Below are 15779 nucleotides of genomic sequence, written 5' to 3' on the forward strand. Positions count from 1 at the left end.
TGTAGAGCCTCAGGAGGATATGACTTCATATATTCCCTTAAGCAAAATACCAATTGACTTTTTTTTTTTTTTTACTTAAATATGAGATTGAAAGTAAGACGCCTGACTCCCTAAAACCCAGAGTCTCGCCATGCGGCTGTCATGCCCTTATTACGACTTAGTCCTAGCACATTGTTTTGTCTGCTCTGCGAACACGTGCATGAGTTTAGGCTGCATTGATTTGTATGGGTGCGATCCTCAGTTAGTGATGTAACAACGTGAGGACTCAGTCGTCTTCTCAGATCAGGAAGGGCTGGTGCTGAGAGAGCAGCAATAAGCAGGAATGCTCAGAGATGGGAGGAAAACACCACTTTGGGTGAGTTGCTGAGGAACTGGCATTTGAACATGGCCAAAAGCACCAAAGAAGTTGATTTTAATTCACCTGCAGCACCCTGTTAAAATCTCACACACACTTCTAATCGCCTAAACCCCATTTGAGAACAATGGTTGGAGTCATGTAAATAAAAACTTTGGACTCAAAAATTTGAGTCAGAAAACTCATAAAGGATTACAAACAAATGTAAATGAAATATTGACAAAAGCACAAGGTGGCATTGAAAAAAAAAACTTTTAGGACATCAAACTCGAACCACCCAGGACTCTGACTTACAGATAAAAGGTTTGACACTGCTGTGGATGTGCTTATGCTGTTTGAGGCCTGACGAGGTGGCAAAGGTCTTGCCACATTCGGGACAAGTGTGAGCTCGTGCCCCCACGTGTTGGGAGCGGATGTGACGCTGTAGATTGCTGGGATCTGTGAACACCTGTCAGGTACAAATTTGATAGAGATACAATGCTCAGTCTGTAAGTGATGCACAGCTTTGACATCATTTCATTCAACTTTATTGTAACAGAGCTTATTGTAGAGCTCTTTGGAGCAGAATTTTTGATCAGGTAAAGGCTGTGTGTCCATTCCGCCACTTACGTGCCGAGTATGCTGTACCTTATCACAATTTTCACACTCAAAGCGCTTGCCGCTGTCATGTGACATCTGGTGGCGAATGAGGTTGGACTTCCAGTTGAAAGCTTTGGGACACTGGTCGCACTTGTACTCCCGCTCTTCTGTGTGGACAATCATGTGCTGGCCCAGACTTGATGTGGACAGAACAAGAACATTGAGCCAAACTGCACATTTTCAGTACTTTATGCACACTTGCACTTTGGTTCACCTGTACTCATTTGGGAAGATCTTTTCACAGTCTTTACACTCGTGGACGGGCTCATCGCTGTCTTCCCGCTCCTGTTTGAAGTCTTCTCTGAGGGTGTCAAAAATGGTGCCCGCACTGGAACAGGTATATTTCTGGTGTCGCCGCAACTCGAGTGTCGATGAGAACAGTTCGTCACAGTCTTCACAGCGGTACATCTGCTCATCTGCACGCAACAAACACAAAACGAGGCTGCTAAGTGACTGTGATGGCAGAACACTAAATTTACTTAGCCATTTTCAGCTGTAAAAAGTGAAGATTTTGATTGATGACTAAATTATTCTTCATGTACAAACATTAGTGGGAATGGACGTGTACCGAGTATATGTATCAAGCTGATACCTGGCCTGATCTCAACAAATAAGCACTTGGATGACAGCCCATACATGCATTGGCCACTATTAAAATCACAACAAAAACAATTACAAAAAAAAAAAAATGTTTGGGTGACCACAAATCATCTGCTTTCTGAGGACCTGAGTACATGGTCATTTTCAGTAAAACAGCAAGTGGCAAAATATGAAGTTTTCACTGCTTAAAATGGCAAAACACAGTTAGTATCCTTTTAACAATTAAATACATGTTAAATCTTTCTTCAGATGTCTTTGTTGTGGTTTTCTAAATTCACGTTAATTCTGAATTACAGTACAGGATTACAATGTGCTTATCTGTTTTTTATTCAGTTGTATCCTTGGCTAAAATTATATGCAGTACATGATTAAGCTCATATACCTCTAACTGAGACAGGATGACATCATAAACTGTAACTGTGGTCCTATACTGTATCTATGAATCAATAATGATGTATAAATCATTTGTATCAGTTAATCAAACTACATATTCATTGGCATCAATTGCCTCTATTTAGGTTTGCTATAGCTAAATTGACTCTCATTTAAGTGGTAAAACCAACAACCGCACCATTGGCAATTGCGTAAAATGGAAATCAATTACCTCTAACGCATAGCCTTCATTACCACCATTAATTGCTTGTTAGGGAAAAGTTGCCGGTACTGCATGTGTAGATAGGAAACAATAGCGGCCAGTCTGCCCTTTCATTGTTGATAACCTTACACTACTTCCCACCAAGGAGGTCAAACACATAAAAACTCAGGGCAGTCCTTTCAATAGCGAGTTCCTGAGTCTGGGTCCAAGTGCAACAACTCACTAGGGGAAAGCCCTGTGGAGACGTTTTGTGCATGTAAGATTTCCCAAAAAGAATATTGGCTGTAAACCTCCAGGAACAGAGCTCAAGCAAGGCCATGGTGGCGCCAAAAAAATAAAAAATAAATAACACCCACCTGCATTCCCACAACATACGCATCCACCACATCGATGGCATTATTGGCATTGACTTAGCCTACAAAGCAAGGCTCATCTCATATTTTGCTGTGACTACACTATCCAGCTTGCTGGGCACATTAAAAGAGCATTAGCGTAGCAACGTGCGTGTTTCTATATCCTTGATGAAGAGGATAAACGACCTGCTGTTCAATGGGCATTACGCTGTGCTAAATAGACTAAATAACAGACTTTCACAGTGGTGTGCACACGTTTCATTTGGTGGCACTTGGATGCAACTTAACCAAAAAAGTGACGATCAATTTGAAATGCTCCCCTTGAAGTTATTTAATGCTATTTCAAAAAAAAAAAGCCTTTAGTGGGTTTTCGAGTGCAAAAAGTGTTTTTCCCTGCTCATCTCAGTGGAGCTGGGGGGTAGGCTAACGACTGACGGAAATGATTGGAACGACCATTATGTGCAATTTAGCGGCTAATCTGGGACCACGGGTGACGTCTCAAGGGACCCCTCAAGTTCTTTACCCTAAATTCCTGCTTCTAAAAATCCGATGAAGTAAGCACATATAAAACTAAAAAACACAAAAATCAGAGCGCTGCACTTTTCATTTTCTGGACCACACATTTTTTAAAGTATCGTTCGCAAACAAAATATTTTGTTTGTATTAGCGTTTTTTTTTTTTTTGCATTTGCTTAATCCTCTTAATTAAAATGCGCGGAGACACAAGTACAGGCAGTCAGGTGTTGCGGATGCATGCTGAGATGGACTACTGAACACATCATTTACACTCAGTCACTGCTTGTGCATATAGTAATATTTGAGTTTTTCGTTGATGTTTTCGTTATTTAATTGATCTTCAAATTAACAAACCCGAATAGGTTATAGGATTGGATTTCGTAATAATGCGATGCAAAAGAGCTGCAGCAATTCACCAAAATGTTATAGCTAAACTATTTGTTAAAAAAAAAGATCTGTTCCAATTGAAGGTAGCTAATTTTGCCAGCACTCGCATTTAAGATGGGTCTCTTCATTATTTTTTATAGATGTAATTAATTTAAAAACGGTTTTGTTAGAACACGTGCCTCATCATTTCCAGTGATGAATTTGAATTCTGTGAATGTTTCATGTTTGAGATAACAATGAGGAAATCCTTTATATTATTTATATCTGATGGCTTTCGAGAGATAAAACAAATGATTAATACTATTAGCAGGACCTTCAAAATTAGGGGTTTATTACCATTGAGTTTTTAAAATACATTTGCAATTGTATTTATTTATTTTTTGAATAAACACACGTGGGACAGGAGGGACTGTCTCTTTCGCCGCCCAAATGAGTGCAGTGGTGGGTAATGAGCGCCAAAGTAGAACAGGGGCAGTAAGGAGTTTTGTTTAAAATGTGCGCTAATGAGGCGCATTTGTCTTCTTACCTTGTAAATTGGGTGCCATGGATCCCTCCGGGAAAATGCCGTCCTTCATATAAACTAAAAGCTCCTCCCCTGCATCTATGTCCCGGACCGTTTTGTAATAAATCTATGGAGGGAAACAAAGCAAAAATGTATATTTTTTTACAATGAAAATGATGAAAAGACTTCATATATTTACTGTATTCCTAAACAAATAGCTTTTTCTTTTCTTTTTTTTTAATTCGGTGGCCTAGCGATTATTAGAAGGTGGAATCAAAACTGTTTTTACTAAACTCTAAACAAAAGCTGTATCCACATTTAACAGCACACACTGATGTATTTTTCACATTTTTCAAACAGTTTAAAAAGACAACAAAGCAATCGAACAAACTGTATTTACACGTCTATACAATAGTTCTAAATTGCAGTCGCAACAAAAATATACGTTTGTAAATTTATTTTTAATCAATAACATATTTTAGGGCACTTTGAATGCAATTTAATTAAAATACAGGGAACAACCTGACTTTCACTTTTAAAACGCATTAAGACACATTTTCTAAGGCAGAAAATAGTAAGCAAGAAAACATTGCAAATTAAACCACCAACGTTTGTAGCATTTTAATCATGCATAAGCACATCCATATATGACTGGATTTTTGTTTCTTAAAGAATAATCTCTGCGCGAACTCGACAAAGCTTGCCATGTGATCTCTGGCCACATGGGGGCTCTCTATACCAAATGAAGGCCGTATCACCATCAGCCCAGTTCCCTTTTCAAACTTGCACACTTGCTCACGCACGCGCGCGCGCACAGGCACACACTTTCACAAGCATAAAACGAACTTCTAATAGTTGTATGAGAAACTTGTTAAGACTTATTATTATTATTATTATTATTATTATTATTATTATTATTATTATTATTATTGATTGATTGATTGAGCGGGAGCGGGAGCTTGGCTGCGCCTGAAACCTGACCTTTCTTTTCTCCGTGACGCGGAACAGTTGAGAAAGTTGCGCGGCGGTCCGGAGAGCCTCCAACTGCGCGAGCACGTCGATCCCGGTGGAGTTGGCCACGCAGCCCATATTCGCTCCCAGTCCCGACCGTGAACTGAGCCGATGGGGCAGACAAAGCCGGCTGAGCGTCACAGGTAGCGGGAAGGCCTGACAAGTTGGAAAAGTTCGCCTCTTCCAAACCGAGCTGCTGCTGCTCGGACTTTTCTCTACTCTAAAGTAACCGAGTGTCCTTAAAGAAGATGCTGATGAAGATGAGTCGCTCTCTCTCTTCTTGGTGGTTCCTCCTCACCGCCCCTGGTGCTTGCTCTCTCTCGCTCGCTCCCTCGCTCGCTCTCTCCCGCTTTCTCCCTCGCAGCCATTCTCTTTCTGCGTCGCTCTCTCTCGCTTTCTCTGTGCTCCCCCCGCCGGCCACTCCTCCTCGTCTTATCAGCAATCAAAAGCACGGAGGAGCACTGCCCGTACGTCCGAAACCCCCCACCCATCCCTCGCCAAGACGCATCTAATATTGATGTGCATAATGGATAAAAGCAAAACTCCAGTGACCCGCACGCGCAGTCCACACACACAATGCCGCTCGCAGGACATGTGATTGACATGATTCGATTTGCACGTTTCGTCGTTTGCATGTTTCATCTTAAAATATTTGATAATAATAATAATAATAATAATAATAATAATAATAATAATAATAATAATGTTATATTAAAGATGTTGCATCATTTTTAAGGGATTCAATCGTTGTAGAATGAGTTTAGTTTGTCAGCTGTCGTCACAAAATGAATCACAGGTAAAAGAGAAACGAAACATTTTTTTTAAATGTTGAGTTAATAAGAAATTTTAAAAAATGTATTTTGAAGTCAGAGTATCGTTCAATGTCTGAAACCAATGAGAAAACATAGATTGGGGATATCATCAATCACAATATCAAATATCATCAGGTCATGTGTTCATATTTTTTGAAAAAGTATTTTTATAAAGAATTTTACTGGAGCAAAACAGGAGCATTTTTTGTCAAATCCTATTTGCGTGTCTCCGCGTGCGTGTGTGAGTAACAAGTGTATATGTTTTCTGTTGTTTGGTGTGGGGCCCACACACTCATATCTATCCTCTGTCAAGTGTCCAGAGAAAAAGACGTTTCATCAATCAATGCCTGCTGCAGGGCCCACAGCAAACCACACTGTGGACCTATAGACACGCATACACAGACTTGTGTGTGTGTGTGTGTGTGTGTGTGTGTGTGTGTCTGTGTGTATCTATTGATGAATCTATCCAGAGACTGAAAGACTGATCAAACAGTGCTCACAATGCTTTCCAATGCAAAAGAGGAAAAGGCGAGCAGAAAGTGGACAGGTCTATCATTAAATAAATCCACATTAGGTCCCAAACATTACACGGCTCAGCTTGTTTTTTTTTTGTTTTTTTTTTGCTTTCACCCATACAACTTTGCCTCAGAACTACAGTTTGGATAGAGAGCAATGGGATGCTATCATTTAAGATATTTGATTATTACATCGGAGCAGACAATTCACAAGTGCAAAACACAAGTGAGGCAAACAAAAACATGTAAAAACATTTTTCCAAATTTATTTAAAATTGCTAAAAAAATGTTTTATGTTGTTTTTATACTCAGGCTGCTACGGGAAAGTAACGAACCAACAGAGCAGAGCCTTTTGTTATTTTCCTTTCAAGGCCTACATTTGAATTTGCAGCGTGGACACATTTCTTTAAACACATGCATTGTGCATGTACATACTGTAGGTAAAGACCGGTGAAGGGAAATCACTGCTGCTGACAAAAAAAAAAAAAAAAAAGAACTGAGTGGCCTCATATGTAAATAAATGATGTTGTTTGGTCACAAATGGAGGAGCATTGACCCACTACATAATAATAGCCCCCCCTCCATTAGCTGTCAGCTTATCATGGTGGAGGGGTTTGCATGTCCCAGGGATCCTATGAACTAAATTGTCAAGGGCTTTGTGCCCCTGGTAGGGTCACCCATGAGAAACAGGCCCTAGGTGAGATTCCAGACTAAGCCTGGCTCACAGACCCCTTATGATGAAAAAGATCATTGGATTCCGTTTTTCCTTACCCGGAAGCGGGTCACCGGGGCCGCCCTCTGGAGCAAGGCCTGCAGGTGGGGCTCGTTGGCAAGCGCCTGGTGACTGGGCCTGCACCCATGGCGCCCGGCCGTGCAAATCAAAAAGAGATGACGTGGGTCCCCCCTCGCATGGGCTCACCACCTGTGGTGGGTGCCAAAGGGGTCGGGTGCATAGAGAGTGGGTGGCAGCCAGGAGCGGGGACCTGGTGTGTGAGGCCAAGAAGTTCAGACTGGATGCAGTGGGACGGTCCTCCACACACAGCTCTAGCTCTGGTACCAGTTCTCTCGAGAGTGGCTGGACTCTGTTCCACTCGAGTTGCCCGCGGCGAGAGGTGCAGAGCAGGTGTGGGCACACTTATTGTCCCTCGACTTGACGCCTGTACATTGGGGTTCACTACGGTGGACGAGAGGGTAGCCTCCCACAGCACTTGAATAAACTTTCTTCTGTCTATAGTTTAAAATCAATTTAAGTAGGTGAAAGATTATGCCGAAACATGTCAGGTAAAACCTCTTAGAAATTTTAAGATTTTAAAGTTTTTATTTTTAAGTCTCGTCACTGTCTGATAAAGACGAAAACAACAGTTGAGCCTCCCACAGCTTTCAGATGGGGGGGAAGGGTCCTGACTGTTGCTTATGCCTACACATTAAACAACAGCTCAGCGTACCCACCCTTTTTGGAGTCCTTGGGTAGCGCACTCTTTGGGGACTGCCTCGTTCTGCTGGGGGGATTTTATTCCTCACGTGGACAATGACAGTGAGACCTGGAGGGGCGTGATTGGGAGGAAAAGTCCCCCAGATCTGAACCCGTGCGATGCTTTGTTATTGGACTTCTGTGCTCATCATGGATTTTCCATAATGAATACCAAGTTCAAGCATAAGGGTGTACGTATGTGCACTTGGCATCAGGACACGCTACACCACTGTTAGATGATCGACTTTGTAGTCGTATCATCAGATTTGCGGCCGCATGTTTTGGACACTCGGGTGGAGAGAGGGGCAGAGCTGTCAACTGAATACCACCTGGTGGTGTGTTTACTCCCGATGGTTGGGGAAGATGCCGGTCAGACCTGGCAGAGCCAAATGTATCCTATAGGGTCCGCTGAGAATGTCTGGCAGAGTCCCCTGTTAAAATCCTGTTGGGGTCTCAGGATTTCATCTCTGCTATTTGTAGAAGATGTAGTGCTGTTGGCGTCCTCAGGCGGTGACCTTAAAGTCTCACAGAAGTGTTAGCAACTGCACAATTCTCCCGAGTTTCCAAGTAAAGACAAAAACAGTGGAGTTGAAAGCGACCAGTAAAATGATGATAGGGTACATATAGCACCTGAGGAAGTGGATCAAATCTTGGTGATGTCAAATGCTATCCCAACCAACCCAATTGACCGACCTCTTCTTTTGGAAAGACTGGCCGACGGGGATAAGTTGAAAACAAAAATGAAAATATGACATACATACAAGAAGCAGGGCAGAAAGAATACTCAAACCCAGTGACCTGGTTGGAGATGATGGATGACAGAACAACTAAAAAGGCGAAAACCCCTTACAGAAATGCCCTTCGATTGGCTGGCAACCAGTTCAGGATGTCCCCAGGCGACTGCCTGAACAGCTGGGATTGGCACCAGCAAGCCAGCGACCTAGTGAGGTCAGTGCAGCTACAAGCAGCAATAGAAAATGGATGGATGGCACTTACAGAGAAGCAGTGAGTGTTTAAATAACTAATGACTGTCTTAATAACACTTGCCTATACTTTAGCAAGCTGCATGAACATGTCAAAAAGTTTTGGCTTTGTAACTGTGATGTGCGACTTGTTGCTCTGAAGAATGAAGCACGTGGTTTATGACATGGCTCAAGCAGAGTTGAAGGCCTATCATGTTCTGGATTAGGGTGGTGATGGATTGATGACAACTCCTAAAGCCTCCATCTACTAACCTCCACAGTAGCATCGTAGGAACACCAAGACAGAAACATTCGAGACTTTAATGCCCTGGAGGCCATGGTTTGTTAGAAAGTTACTGTAAGCAACGCATTGCTCAGTTAAAGATGCTCCTGGCAGAGTAGTTGCCAAGAACATGTGGCTACAGTTCATCGCTGCTGACCCTGCGGGCACTGGCGAGATTGCTCAAGGAATCTACAACAGATGGGTAGACGGCAAAGATGAAGATGAAGATATTCATGTGGCCAAAACCGGAGAACAATTAAAACAAAGTCACATCATGGAATGCATGGCATAAACTCCATAAAAGCAAGTCACATCACGGACGAGATATGTCTACGTCTTGCGGCGGGTCACAGCTGAAGTGAATGGCCCCTGATACTGGCCTCAAGGCATCCGTCAGGCAGTGGTATCAACTGGTCAATTACAACAAGAAGCAGAAAACATCTCAAGTTGATAGCTACCCTTTAAGGTGAAGCACTGCTGCAGCAAAGAGCAGCGTACCGAAAGATGCAGCAACAGAAACCAGCTGACAATCAAGAACAAGCTCCTCATGATAAAAACTGACACCCAAAAAAAAGGGCCCTAGAGCATATGTCTCAAGAGAGGAATACGAAAAGATGATACCAGAAGAAAAGAAGCCCTTCACGGCAAGCTCTGAAGGGCCCTGCCAGTGATGAATAAAAAGATGCCTAAAGCCATATATATATATATATATATATATATATATATATATATATATATATATATATATATATATATATATATATATATAGGCAAAATGGAGTGGGTGGAGGTTCAATCCCAGCAAGAGAATTGACAGTTTTAAACTAATGTTTATTCATACTCGATACCAGTAGTTCACAGGGTGGGGCCCGTGGACCGCCGAAAGGCGAAGAAGATTTTGTAAACTTCAGTATAGCTACAAACATAACAAATACACCTGTTGACAAATTGAATATGCAAAATAAAAGGGCATATATGTTTGTCTTAAATGATTTTTTTTTTTGTTCTGTTTCCTCAATCATTTGCAGTGGGGGTACTTGGAAAATTTGTTTTCTAAAAGGAGTCCCTGACTCCAAAAAGTTTGAAAAACCCTGCTTCGTACCATGACTATTGCATTGTCCTTTATTTTGTTTAATATTTAATAAACAGATCCAGTGAAGGCCACACAATAGACCCATTCCTTGGCCAGTACCGGACAACATATTCTGCTGCCACAATGGCAGACACAAAGCATTTACCGTATCGAAACCCACTTATCACGCTTGAGTGGATGAGAATCAAGTAAGTAAGTCAAAGGACTGCACAACAAGTAGACTCCTAGAGCAATCGGGACCCTTACCTGGTCTCCAGTGAGGTGACAGGCGGCGAGGTTCTGCTCTTCAAATGAAGGGGCGGAGCGGACATATTTGAGCCAGCTGTTGCTGGGGCTGTCTGGGCTGGTGTCCACAGCAAACTTGATGCTGCCCATGTCGCCTACCACCTGTTAAGGAACAACAGGTCCACTTTTAGGAAGCTGAAATTGACTACGCAGAACACTTAGCATTTAAAGCTTTTTTCAGGCGAGAGGATGTTGATAACGATTCAATCGAGTAGAACGATTATATGTTTAATATCAGTCACCTAATAAATGCGGAGTCGCAGCTGGCTGACTAACTTTGTCATGTCTGACAAATGAAAGCACAAAAGAGGGAAGGGGACCATGATGCTGAAAGGAAGGAGATGACTAACTGGAACTTCTTTGACTTGTCAAAAGACTTGCTCTGGTACATATTGATCTCTCTTTGTAACAAGTACCACTCTGGAGACATAGAGAGAGGAATTCATGTTACCCAGAGACATAACTTGGTGATAAATGGAAGGAAGTGGATGAAAAAAAGAGGGATTGATGTGGACTAACACATACTGTAAGAAGAGTTAACAATGGACTGTTGTTTTAAAATGTGACTATAACATTGCTTTGGGGTAGGAGCAGATTCTACAAAAAAAAAAAAAATCCCTAAATGGAAATTAATTAATTAATTAATACAATACTGTACTGGCAAACGACGGAACAGTTGTTGTTGAAGTAAAGTCAAATTATAGCTAGTGCTGTCAAGAAATTTGAATATAGATTCAGTTCTATATCTCATCTATCTTTAATCCCCGTAAAAATTCTAAGAAATATCTTAAACCAGAGTTTTGTTTAATAAACAAAACTTTGTTTTATTGTGGCAGATCAAAAGATTGATCGGCCACAAGAAAAAAGTAGTTTCAGTCTTTTATTTTGTTCAACAGATGCAATTGTAACCGTTTACATTCTGCTGTATTTAAGACTAGTGCTGGCCGCAAACGTTTTCTGTTGTGAAACGCCAAATAACTAGGAAATAACATGAATATAAAACATCTTCCATCACGCTCGTCACAGACTTTCTCAAACAGGGTCTGTTCTCCAGTTTAGTTTGGCAAAGAGCTTTGCTATGGCTCGTTACATTAGCGTCTTTGCGACTGTGTGCTTTGTATTTATGTGGTAGGCTAAACTTGAGCTGCTTCTGTGTTAAGCAGGCACCTCCTTACAAAGAATGCATATCACTCCCTTTTTCAAAGGCAATGGCGTTCATTTAAAGTTAAATTTACCATTCATAGGAGCAAAATCTCTCACATTTCCATTTTCATGTGTTGCTTCCACCACTCAGCCTCCCACACACAACAGGTTAGGCCAAACCTAATGGCAGCCAATCAGTGTCCACTAGGGTGGCGAAATTTGTTTTTCTAAACCCCTTGCAACTCTCACCAAAGAAGACCGATGCATGGAAATGGATCATCATACAGAAAGCAGACGTTTAGAGATGAAAACATGGGATTAATGCAATTTAAAACAATATTATGAATATACATAATAATTCATAATCAATCAATGAATCAGCAATTAATCTGTTATTTTTAAACCCCTAATTCAAATCTCAAATTTAAGAATGCTTTCGGTATTGAAAGGATCTTACTGTCAGGATAAGCGGTTGATGCATGCGTGTGTGGCGTTTCCTCAGCTCAAGCGCCATCGCAAATTACTGGCCAAGTATGTACTCGACACTGATAGTTACATTTCGCAGCTCTGTGTGATGAAAATTGTTTGACAACTCTGTCATTTGTATATGAGATGACGAAAACAAAAAGGAAAAAAAAAAACATTCATTTCTATAAACTTTCCACACTCATCTGCTTCACCAAGCAAGGCTTGACATTCGAATTTCACCACAGTGCTACATGTGATACCACGCAAGAGAAAATGAGCCCGACTTAGAGCAACTGGGCTAATTATGCCCCCGAATCCGACTCGGTCAGCAATGTCCTAGCATGAGTGTGGTGCCTCTTATCATCGGTGAGCAGAAAGACATCAAGGTGCAATGAAGAAAAACCCACTAGCAGCTTGACATTTTCAGATCTGTTCATGAACTCAGAGAAGTGACCACATTTTCCAAAGGCTTGTTTTTTTTCCCCGCACATCGTAAAGTGTGAACGGTCATGCATTTGTTGTGTGGGTGAAAAGGATACAGGTGTTGAGTTTGGAGGGTAAATATGTAAAGTGTCTGGTTTGAGGTGTGAAAGAACTGGCGCAAGCCTGCCTAGCCAGATGCACACAGTCGCATGTGTGCATGTGCATTTTGAGCTGATGCATAAGGGTCGAACAATTAAATAAACTCAAATTGATGATATGGTAAATTAAAATGCAGTTTTCAAATCACAAAACTGATTTGTGTTTACACTTTGTACTGTATTTAAAAAGATGTCAAGGTAGTCACACTGCACAAAGAAGTGGTGATTTTCAACCAAAATGACATATATGCATAAATACTGGTTTAATTCGTTCCATGATCACGTTGTTTACACAAATCCTCATTCCACAGTGAAATGAATGGAAATGCAATTCTTGTTTTTCAAGCATGTTTTTGCATATGCCAAATTGGCTCCATTCCTGGTTGACAAATCAACTTCATGGCATTCTACCACCATACCAACTGGTATGTTTAATGATGCACAAAGAAACGATTACATGGCTTTCTAATTGTGATGTTTTTCAAAATGTAAATTGGTGTTGGGGTGTTTTTCTTTTTTGGCAGTCCTGGTGTCAGGTAATTTTTGATTGTTTTTATGTCTTGCAAGACCATGCAAACTAAGTGTATAATTGTATGCATGACAAAAAAAAGGGAAATTGTATTGTCCTTTCACTGCAAGGAAACTAATGTGTCTGACCTTCATTGGATCTTGTGAAGTTTTCGACAGCCATCAAGCGGTAACGCTCTGAAGTGCACTTGTATCAGAGTCTTCTGAATTGTGAGGCAGATAACTTAACAAGTTTTTTCACCATGCTGCCCGCTGTGTTATTTATTTATTTATTTATTTTAACAAACCTTGACTTCAGGTTGTGCAGTATGTCATCAAGGTCAATTTTTTGCAGTGCTTTTCTGATCATTTCATGTACAAATGAACACGTGGTTTGTTTTGAATGGTCAGCAGAACGATCTCATCAACAAATTTCATAGGATATATTTAAGGCCTCAAGTTTATGGTATAGAATTATGTGTAGTAAATACTGACTCCAGTTTACTTGTATACAACTGATGTAAATGATTAGAGTACATAAAGGTACAGTAAAGTTAAAATAATTGGCATATAGCGGGCATATGGCGGATTATTTAGGGCTGATGTCTGAAGGGTCATAATCGGCCGTATATAATCCATTAGAAAATGCTCAACAACAAGTGTGAATAAGTGTTTTCATTTGTGCAAAAAAAGTGATTCTAAGGCAGTGGTTTTTAACCTGGGTTGGATCGAGCCCTAGGGGTTCGGTGAGTCGGTCTCAGGGGTTCGGTGGAGCCTCCGCCGCAGAAGTCCTCCCCTCAGTCTAGTCTGTCGTTAGTGGGCACTGTCATTGAAAGCGTCCTGCTCTGAGATTTTCTACCGGTCCGCTTTGAGGTCGCTGGGTTATGCAACAGAGTGAGACCTCCCCATCAGACCGCTCAGAGAGGGCTGTAGATGTGTCTGAGTGAGACTCCCGACCTACTAAATAATCACATTTTAGTTTTTACTAAAGAAGGGTTTGGTAAATGAGCATATGAAACTGGTGGGGTTCGGAGCCTCCAAAAAGGTTAAGAACCACTGTTCTAAGGGAAGTATTTTAGAATGAGCGGCTAAGAACCTGAACGTATGAATGGAAATATTTTCTACTTCAACTAAATGAATGTGAAATCATATTTCCTTCTCAAAGCCACTGCCTGTTCCGCTTCCACCCAGGCCTTTACTTTAAGTGAAAATAGTCACTAAAAACTAAGCAACATTATGTCTCCCAACCACTGAAGCCATTCTCACCCACTGATACTTACGACTCTGTCATATGTTTTCCATAGACTTAAGTCCATGTGCACCTGCCATAAAAGAGATGTACTGTATGTAGAGAGAGCTAGAGAGAGAGAGCTAAGGCTTATAGAGTGACGGGTATTGCTCTTGTTTAGAGGGCTGGAAAAAAACAACCAAAAAAAAACATGCTTGAACACAGGTGCTCTCAGATTTTTTTATAAGGGTGAAAGGGCGTGGCAAAATAGGCAGAGTACGTTGCAGTTCATACACAATTTAGGCTTCCACCCCTCGCACTACATTTCGCGACGCACCCAAGGGGTGGGCTTAATGAGCAGCAGACCTGTGTGTTTTCCTAAGAGTACATGTGTGCGTCTGTTGTTGAGGAGGGCTACTAACACCCTGTCTCCGGGTGCAAGGCTGATTTATAAGGCTTCAAATGAGGTGCAACAGAGAGGGAGAGCCAGAACAAGCCCACAGCTGATTGTTTGTTTATTTACCTTTTCTGTTTCATTTTTCTCCTTTCCTCATTTGTCTTACGGGGGAACGAGGCCTGGCGCTCAGTACAAGATGCACTATATCATGTGAAAAGTGGACACTTTTCTGGAGCCATTTCAGTTTCAAAAGGCAAGTTACATTAGAGCATTTAGGATGCCATATATCATTTTGACAAACAATTATAAGAAGAATCAAGAAAATGTTATCTCTTTGAGCCAACGCATGAATTTTCTGCTTAATTCATGTAAGGATATATTCAACCACACTCAGATTTTGACTTACATTTTGAATTTACATATATACAAATACATACTTTTGCAAATATTTAAATACATTTTGTTTCAATAAACAGATACAATACCAGTCAAAAGGGTTGAAAACACCCTGTAATGTGTTTCACTTTTTAAAAATGTCTATATTATTTACTGCTATTGACAGATATAGGAGGCGGTTTAGTGACGCAGTGATTAGAACGTGCGCCTCACAGTACAGGGACCCGATTTCAAATCCACCTTGCTCCGGCCTTCCTGTGTGGGTTTGCATGTCTTCCCCGAGCCCGAGTAGGCACTGCGGTTTCCTCCCACACTCCAAAAACATGCATTGTAAATAAATTGTCCTTAGGTGTGGTCGGGTGAGTGAATGGTTATTCGTCTCTCTCTGGCCTGCAATTGGCTGGCAACCAGTTGAGGGTGTCCCCGCCTACTACCCACAGCCAGCTGGGATAGGCACCATCAAGCCTGTGACCCTTGTGAGGATAAGCAGCTATAAAAAATGGATGGATGTTGTCAAAAGCAGTGAATCAGACTTATTCAGACTTGAGTCATTTATATTATGAAGACATTGATAGAATTATTTGACAAAAGTTAATGATAACAGCATTTGTTTTAGAAGTCAATTCATCAAAGTCAGCACCCATTTCCCAAATAACAGCATTGCACATCCCTACTCAGTCA

At 41.2% G+C, this 15779-nt stretch overlaps 1 protein-coding gene across 2 annotated transcripts in view; it reads right to left on the minus strand.

The window, feature by feature from the left end:
• prdm16 (PR domain containing 16) overlaps window positions 1-15779 on the minus strand; it is a 192969-nt gene that overhangs the window by 16746 nt on the left and 160444 nt on the right. For both annotated transcript variants that reach the window (XM_088407609.1, XM_088407611.1), the window contains exons 4-8: window positions 10340-10480; window positions 3971-4073; window positions 1209-1410; window positions 983-1130; window positions 650-803 (exon numbers count right to left, since the gene is read on the minus strand). In XM_088407609.1, coding sequence (XP_088263735.1) covers window positions 650-803; window positions 983-1130; window positions 1209-1410; window positions 3971-4073; window positions 10340-10480 — 748 coding nt within the window. The remainder of the gene's footprint in view (window positions 1-649; window positions 804-982; window positions 1131-1208; window positions 1411-3970; window positions 4074-10339; window positions 10481-15779) is intronic.

Source organism: Hippichthys cyanospilos, chromosome 2 (assembly GCF_059441005.1).
Source record: "Hippichthys cyanospilos isolate Australia breed blue-spotted pipefish chromosome 2, RoL_Hcya_1.0, whole genome shotgun sequence".
NCBI lineage: Eukaryota > Metazoa > Chordata > Actinopteri > Syngnathiformes > Syngnathidae > Hippichthys > Hippichthys cyanospilos.